General features: G+C 45.2%; 1 protein-coding gene across 1 annotated transcript; it reads right to left on the reverse strand.

Moving 5' to 3' along the window:
* Positions 1 to 440: 440 nt before the first annotated feature.
* On the reverse strand, positions 441 to 1,412 carry OR2AT4 (olfactory receptor family 2 subfamily AT member 4). Its single transcript, XM_010171971.1, has one exon. It carries the CDS (start codon positions 1,410 to 1,412, stop codon positions 441 to 443), a length of 972 nt encoding a protein of 323 aa, XP_010170273.1.
* Positions 1,413 to 9,169: the final 7,757 nt, after the last annotated feature.

The following is a 9,169-nucleotide window of genomic DNA, read 5'->3' on the forward strand; positions in this document are numbered from 1 at the left end:
CTTTATTTAGTACTTTTTCATGTTTATTTAGTACATTTTCATTTTATTTAGTGCATTTTAATCTTTATTTAGTGAATATTCATCTTTATTTAGTGCATATTCATCTTTATTTAGTGCATTTTCATCTTTATTGAGTACATTTCATCTTTATTTAGTACATTCCATCTTTATTTAGTACATTCCATCTTTATTTAGCACATTCTCAGCTTTATTTAGTGTATTCACAGACTCATTTAGTGCCTCTGTGATTTAGCCCCCGAAGGACAGAAACCAAGCTCAAAAATTAGAAATATTACAAGTTTACCCCCCAAATTCACCGCAAGAGGCTGAAATATGTTCACATAAGATACAAGTTCAGGAGAACCAAAGAGAACTCCAAAGGTGATGGTGTCTTAATTAACCAGAGTTAATTCATGAACAACATGAAGCTTCTGTAGATTTCACCCAAATACATTGAATTTTGTCGAAACGGGGCAGATTTTCAGCAAAATGGACTTTTTAACGGCAGATTTCACTTCCTTGTTGCGTAAAGTGTAAATGATGGGGTTTAACAAAGGAGTCAAAATGGAGAAGACAACGTTACTCATGATATGGACGTCAACGGGGATGTCCACTCTGTAGGACACGTACGCCACGGTGATGGAGGAGTAGTAGGTGCCCACCACAAGCAGGTGGGAAGTACACGTTGAAAAAGCTCTCACACGTCCTTCTTTGGAGTTGATCTTCAGTACAGACAGGATGATGTGGACATAGGAGATGGTGACGAGCAATAGAGGGACAACTGACACTGTCATAGCGATGGAGAACCCCAAGAAGGTTTGGAAATCAGCACTGAAGTCTGAGCACGCAGCTTGTACCACTGCCAGGTGGTCACAAAAGCAGTGGTGGACCTTGGTTGTGTCTCTGTAAGCTAGTTGAGATGTCTGAGTGATGACGGGCACGGGTATTAACAGAGCAGTGATCCAGGCACTGGCTGCCAGTTGGATGTTCAATCTTCTTGTCATCTTGGCCAGGTAATGGAGGGGGTTGCAGATGGCTTCATAACGGTCATAAGCCATGACAACCAGGAGAAGAGCTTCGGTTACCGTCAACCCATGAAAACTGTACATCTGCAGAAAACAGCCCCAAAATGAGATGGTTTTAGCGTTGGCCAAGAACATGGCCAACATTTTGGGGATGGTGGTGGTGGTGAATAGCACATCTAACACGGAGAGGTTCATCAGGAAGAAGTACATGGGTTTGTGAAGCGTGTGGTCAACCACAACCACAGTGATGATAATGGCATTACCCACCAGGATCAGGAGGTAGAATAACAAGAACACAACGAAGAGGGAGGTCTGGTAATCCTGGAGAGCTGGAAAGCCCACCAAGAAAAAGACTTTGGTGGAAAGGTTGTTGCTACAGTTCTCCATGGTGGGGTTGGTCAAAACACCTGCGAGGATGAAGAAGGAATAAGGAAATAGGTTGATATGCAGGAAGATATTTTTTTCTAAGGAGGTTTGTAGAGGTTCTGCAAGGAAAACACATGTTGGATGAAATCTTGCTGAGCTGAGCACGTTGCAAGACACAGCTCGGCCCCTCTTGTCTCTAATGTGCAATTAAGATGATTTGGATTCTCTTGGTGATGTAGATTACATCTACAGATGGATGCTCTTCAGCTTTGGGCATGAGGATTCATCTCACCTAGCTTTGGGTGCTCTCCATGCAAAGCCCCCTCATCTGCACTGGTCCTTATGGGTCTTTTTTTCTGGTGAATGAGGAAAAGGGACATTTTTTGGGGGAGATGCAGCTCCTCTGCCCCATTCTCCATCAAGGAGAAGATGAGCAACATTATGGAAATGCCCATTTCTCTTCTCTAAGGTGAATTCAAGGAATTAGCTCAGCAGGAGCCAACCATCCATCTCTCCTTTTCTAGGTTATTCCAACCATCCATCTCTCTTTTTTTCCAGATTATTCCATTCTTTGCTACCTAAAGTCATTCTCATCACCATTTTTTCATGCCCATGTTACCTCTGGTTGACTACTTCCATCTCACCGCGTTTCCCACCATCATTCCATCACGCAGTTGATTGCTTCTGCTGGTGCTGGAATTCAGATGAAAATGGAGAATTTTTTGGGGTCTTCCAGGTAGTTTCCTAGAACATAAAAGCAAATGAATTTTCATGGTGTTTTGGGGGTTTTTTTTGGTTGATGTAGGTCAGGGTCATGTCTTTTACCAGGGTAAGAAATGTTTTAGAGAGTCATGAAGGTCAAAGACATTGTAATAAAAAAACTAGGGATGAGTATCCATCAGTGATTTTCAGCTCAGATGGAGGAGGACATGATGTGTGACATCTTGAAGACCTTATATATATTTATTTTACCTAATGTTGTATTATTCATATAGATTTGTAATATCCAACTGTGTCCTGGGCTGCACCCAGAGCAGCGTGGGCAGCAGGTGGAGGGAGGGGATTCTGCCCCTCTGCTCCGCTCTCCTCAGACCCCACCTGCAGTGCTGCCTCCAGTGCTGGGGCCACCAACAGCACAAGGACATGGAGCTACTGGAGCCAGTGCAGAGGAGGCCACCAGGATGATGCCAGGGCTGGAGCAGCTCTGCTGTGAGGACAGGCTGAGAGAGTTGGGGCTGTTCAGCCTGGAGAAGAGAAGGCTCTGGGGAGACCTTCTAGTGGCCTCCCAGTACCTGAAGGGGCTCCAGGAAGGCTGGGGAGGGACTTTTCATAAGGGCAGTTAATGACAAAACAAGGGGAAATGGGTTTAAGCTGAAAGAGGGGAGGTTTAGATGAGATATTAGGAAGAAGTTCTTCACTGTGAGGGTGGTCAGACACTGGAACAGGTTGCCCAAGGAAGTTGTGGCTGCTCCTCCCTGGAAGTGTTTGTGGCCAGGTTGGATGAGGCTTTGAGCAACCTGGTCTAGTGGAAGGTGTCCCTGCTGCTGGCAGGGGGGTTGGGACTGGATGAGCTTTAAGGTCCCTTCCAACCCAAACCATTCTATGATTCTATGATTTTCAGAAACACAAATTCCTTTGGAATTAATTATTTATTAATAAATTATTAATTGATCTATTTTCTCTAACGTTGGGTAAATCAAAAATGAAGATAACCTTCAGAAGAAAAAAGCACCCTTGTTTTCATGAGGTTTCTGCTAAAAAAAAGGAGGAGAAATGAAGCTTTAATGAAGTTTTTCTGCCTTTTCTTGGGTTCCTTCTCCCCATTTAAGAGCAAGGAAAATGAAGTTCTCTTGGAAATGTTTTGTGCTTGGCCACAAATAGTTGAGAATAATGGTTGGTCTCATGTAATTTCCCAACATAATTAAATCTCTGGTCGTTTTCATCTCCTTTTACCTTTCACCTAGAAATTCATCTCCATAACCAGAGAGGAGAAATCCATTTCATATTACAAATAAATAGATTTTTTCTGCCAGGTTGAGATTTAAATACAACGGATATTTTGTTTACTCTCTACTTCTCCATCTCATCAAACCTTCTCCAGTTCTCTTTCTCCTTCTTCTTTTTATTCCCAAATTGATAAGCTTCGAGGTTGTAATTTATTTAAACAACACCACACTATTAAACCCCCCCCAGATAATCGATTATATTGAATTAAAATTGCCAGCATCTCATATTCTTAAAATGAACATTGATTTCAAGTCATTTTCAGATGGAATAAATCAACTTCTCCTTCTTTGGAGCTTCTTGACGTGGATGAGAATCAGATTTTTCCATCCTGGACCACATGAGAAAAAAGTCAATAAAAATGAAACATTTAATTAGTCTGAAAACAATGATGATGGTATTAATAGGATAATATCAACAATAACTCACTGGTACGTTGAAGTTCTAACGAGGTCTTCTCCTTCCTTAATGTTATTCTTAGTGAGAAGTGGAAAACTCCTGCAATAAATCAACGGGCAAAGGCACTACCAAGGTTGGACATGTTTGAATGTGCTCTCCGTGCTCCTCACCCAGGGATGCTCCTCAGAGATGTTCTTTGTGCTCCTCACCCAGAGATGCTCCTCACCCAGAGATGCTCCTTGTGCTCCTCACCCAGAGATGCTCCTCACCCAGAAATGTTCCTTGTGCTCCTCACCCAGAGATGCTCCTCACCCAGAAATGTTCCTTGTGCTCCTCACCCAGAGATGCTCCTCACCCAGAAATGTTCCTTGTGCTCCTCACCCAGAGATGCTCCTCACCCAGAAATGTTCCTTGTGCTCCTCACCCAGAGATGCTCCTCACCCAGAAATGTTCCTTGTGCTCCTCACCCAGAGATGCTCCTCACCCAGAAATGTTCCTTGTGCTCCTCACCCAGAGATGCTCCTCACCCAGAAATGTTCCTTGTGCTCCTCACCCAGAGATGCTCCTCACCCAGAAATGTTCCTTGTACCCAAAGATGCTCCCCAGAGATGTTCTTTGTGCTCCTCACCTGGAGATGCTCCCCAGAGATGCTCTCTGTGATGTTTTCTTGCCTTGAGCTAGGAGACCCACACGTTATTTTCCCAATAGAACATCTCAAGAGTTTTGAATCCCCCTGTCACCACAGGTGACAGCAGATGGAGATCATACAACAGATTTGCATAGACAAGAGTTTTCATCTCATAATGTTTGTTGTGTGATGGAAGTTGTGGGGTTGTGTCAAGGTCTGGGGAATGGCTGGTGGAGAAACATGGGAGGAAGACCAATCATTTCTTCCCAGATCTGGAGGAGCTTCCCAATATTGACCCTTCCTTTTAAATTTCCTCTCCAGTACCTGGGTCACACTCTGGAGGGCCTGAAAGTCTCTGTCTCCCCACCTACACCACTCAAGGCATACACCAAAGGTGTAGTGCATGGTCAAGGCAGAGGAGTAGATCTCAGGTAGGACCAGCAGTAGCTCTCTCAAACATGAACATGCCCGAATGCAAACACAACCACAGAGGATGTCTTCTAGCTTCATCTCCTTTCTCCAGGATTTTCAGGTCAAGCTTTGTACGTGGCTCAGCTGGTGCAGGAGGAGTGGGCAACCAGAAAGACAATGTGCATGAGACTGACCTGGACAACATCTCTGGTGGCTGGCTCAGGAGTTTCCTTGGGTGCCATCCCTGCAGGTTGACCTCTGGTTCTTAATTCCACCTTGGACAGGAGCCCAGAAGTGCTCCATGCACCATGCTTGGGTATGTCTAGGTATGTTGGCCACCATACAAGCCCTTTACATGGACATCCAAGTGACTACTTCAGCCATCTCTGGGCTGCTTCTGTGAGCAGCCCATCTCCTTGCCCTGAAACCATCACCTCTAAGAGCAGAATCATAAATTTGTAGAATCATTTTGGTTGGAAAAGACCTTTAAGGTCATTGAATCAAACTAAAAACCCAACACTGCCAAGTCCACCACTAAACCATGTCCCTAAACACCACATCTACCCATCTTTTAAAGTGATGGGATCTGGTGGTGCTCCTGGAATGTGTCCTCAAAGCCATTTTGCTCAGGAAGCTCCTTGGCAGGAGAAGCTAAGCCAGAATATAGATGGGGTTTTGGGACCAGTTCCTTGGGTCCAATGTCAACCAAGAGGTTGAGATCTTTTGAGGAACTTGAGGACACAAGGATGGACCCCAGTTTGGTTTTATTTTCTTATTTTGTCCCCTGCCATTCTGCAGTCACCTTCTGACCAAAAGCCATCACAACCAGAAACAGTGATATGGTGGAGCTGTGCAAAGCCATTCCTGAATGAACTTAGTGTCCTTGGTAGCCCTCAAGTGCTCATGATACTTGTTGAGGTTTTTGATGTGAAGTTCACACCTTCTCCAACACATTTCTGCTGTGGATTTTATCCTGCACTCCAGATCTTGCTCCAGGAGCTAACAGGAGGACACCAGCTACATTTCCAAGCAGAAAAACCCACATACCTATGGTTTCCTGAGCTTTGACTATGGATGAGAAAAATCTCCCCGACCTTTAGTCACCTGAAGATTTAGTTCTAACATTCTTCTAGGAGAACAGGTCATACAACGTCTCTCTCTTGCATGGTATGAAGGAGGAACTCATCAAAACTTCATAAAAACTATTTGAGTTGGGATCTTGTCTTGTCAGTTATGATTTAATTTTTAATTAAAGGTGGCTTCAGATGTAGATGACCCTGGGATTACCCAACCTCTGCTCGTTCTCAACACACTGGTGGAAAAATGTGTTAGAGGACAACAAACCCTCCTTCACACCAGCAATTTTATTAAACTACTAAATCCTGTGAACCACCCACATGCTCAGGACCAAGAACTTCTCTGTCTTCAAATATTGTCACTGACTTCACTGGGGACAGGAGAGAGTTGGTCAAGAGGTCAAGTGAACCACAGCAGTCTGCTAGACTTGGATGTTGTATGGTCTTGAGCACACCAATGGCTGGTGGTATCTGAGATATCTCCTCCCAGGAGTGCAGTTCTGTAAGGACCTTGGTGCTGTCACCACTGTGGTGTCTACAGTTGTCCCAGGTGGGATGGTCATGGTGAGGGGAGGATGGAGAAGTCAACACAAACGTTTACACCCTCAACAGCTCTGAGGTCCCTGTTCCTGCTCCAGGCCGTGGTGGGTGAGATGTTTCTCTGGGGAAGCTCAGCTCATTCAGAAGCAGATGCCTGGCATTGCTGGAGAAGTTGTACCATGAAAATGCTCTACATGAAGCCACGGGGACTTGCTCAAGTGTGACTAGCAGATGTCAGCAAAGGAGGCTGCTCAATTCTATAAGACAAATGATCATAACACAGAATTATTGAAGTTGGAAGGTGCCTCTTGAGATCATCTGGATCATCTACAGCAGGTTGCCCAGGACTGTTTCCAGTTGGGTTTTGAATATCTCCACAGATGGAGACTCCATGACCTCTCTGAGCAACCTGTGCCAGTGTTTGGGTGGGGGACAAATCCCTTCCCTGGACTATGGTTGCATCAAGCAGCAACTTCCTTGTGCCATCCATCCCCATCCTGAGCACATCTGGCCAGCTGTGGGACAGGGCAGCAGAGTTGTCAGACAGGAGACAACTAGACCTTCCCAAATGAGACCATGGTGCCTCTTGAAGGCCAAGTCCTTTTACTTGGGAGCTTCCATTCTTCCTGAGTGGGACCACTCGTTGGGATGACAGAAGAGCCAAGCCTGATGCTAGAGCAGCTCAGTTCATAACTTGCAACTCATAAGATGTTTCTTTACATCTCCTTTTCTTCTCCCTCAGAAGAAAAAGAGATGAAAAGAAATACCTTATAGATCTTCATCTCCTTTTCTTCTCCCTCTCCCTTTGCCCTCAGACTTGTCTCAGCTACCTTCTCCCACTGCCACATTCTACTCCTCCAGCTCATGGGTCATTTCTCCTCCACCATCTGCCATTGCCTGAGTCTCACTGGTGCTCCCTATGGTTTCCTCCCCATGCCTGGAGCCCAAACCCCTCCATGTCCCACCTTCACTCTCCCTCAATCTGCACATTTTTGGGGGCCAATTTACAAAAATCACCAATTTGCAGATCAGCTTTGCTACCCCTCCTACCCACTTGAATCCTTCTCTGTCCCTCCTCCCATCCTCATCTCTGGTTAATCTGGTATCTGTGGTCACTTTTTGAAGGACCTCTTGGTGCTTAGGGCATGTGTCCTGTTTTTTTTCCATGCAGGAGACAGGATCTGGCCTCATTCCATGGACATGAGAACATGTAACATCAACACCAACCCATGACCATGCTCAACCCAAAGAGGACAGATATTGACTCTGCTTGTTTCCAGGCATTTTCTAACGTACATCTTATCCTGGGGGGCATTAAACAGAGCGTGGTCAGCAGGTCCAGGGAGGTTCTCCTCCCCCTCTACTCTGCCCTGCTGAGGCCACATCTGGAGTGTTGTGTCCAGTTCTGGGCTCCCCAGTTCCAGAGGGACAGGGATCTTCTGGAGAGAGTCCAGTGGAGGCCACAGAGATGATGAGGGGCTGGAGCATCTCCCGTGTGAGGAGCGGCTGAGAGAGCTGGGACTGTTGAGCCTGGAGAAGAGCAGCCTGAGAGGGGATCTGATCAATGTCTATCAAGATCTGGAATGTGGGGGCCAAATGGATGGGTCCGGGCTCTTCTGGGTGGTGCCCAGTGACAGGACAAGGGGCAATGGGCACAAACTGGGACACCAGAAGTTCCAGACAAACATGAGGAAAACCTTCTTTGCTGTGAGGGTGCCGGAGCCCTGGGACCTGATGAATTTCTGATGATGTGGTGGCCCTGACAATGGGACCTCCTGGGTCCTCATGTTAAAAATACTCCCCAGAAACCTTCAGGAGAAGTTGAGTTTCCAAACATGTTTGTTTCCAAACACTAATATTCTTACACTCGGGTGACAACGCCGATGAAAACAGTACAAATTGGTCTCTTGGTGGCTTGTAGATCTTTGAGTTTTGAGAAATGTTCTTCAAGAATAATTAATATCTAGGGACGGTGTAAACAAGGCTGGTGCTGGATTGTTCCAAAGCCCCAAGGAGCCCAAGCTTCTGATTGCACAGGTCCCAGTGAACCTGCAGGAGGAGTTTGAAAAGATCTTAAAACCTTTCAACTTTTTCTTTTCTTTTTTTTTTGAAGTCCTGAGGTGACACTTTGGGTTGTTCTATAGATATGGGATGTCATCCTGGAGCCACTTTTTGTTCTCCCATAAGTCAGCTCATGACCATGGTTGTTCCTTATGGATGTCCCAAAATAACACAAGTGTTTTCATTCTTCTAATTATGACTTAGTGGAAAATACTCGAATTTTCACATAGTTTGAAAGAGAAAAGATCAAGTGAAGGATTAATTTATGTCAACAGTTCTTAACGTTGAGCATCCCCTGGTCCTACTGTTGGGGATATGAAATCTTCATTCACTTTATCTCCATCCATGGGACTGATCCTATATAGGAGCAAACCAGTGAACCCAACTTGTCCCAGTTTAGAAGATGATTGACCACCCGGTTGATTTTGAATTTCAGAAGTTCTCTAGAGGGAAATTCTTGTTTCTCTTTGTGTGCTTAAAATGGTGGATGTCACCCTTCAGCCACCCAACCTCACCAAACGTGCACGATCAGTAATTATTAAAATAGTCGAATAAGGGAAGATTAATAAATGGATGATCTCAAGATGAGTGACATGGCTAGATCATGGGGAGGAATAACCTCAGGCAACAGGACAGGTTGGGGGTGACCTGCTAGAGAG

The sequence above is a fragment of the Antrostomus carolinensis genome, unplaced genomic scaffold, assembly GCF_000700745.2.
Source record: "Antrostomus carolinensis isolate BGI_N321 unplaced genomic scaffold, ASM70074v2 scaffold55317, whole genome shotgun sequence".
NCBI lineage: Eukaryota > Metazoa > Chordata > Aves > Caprimulgiformes > Caprimulgidae > Antrostomus > Antrostomus carolinensis.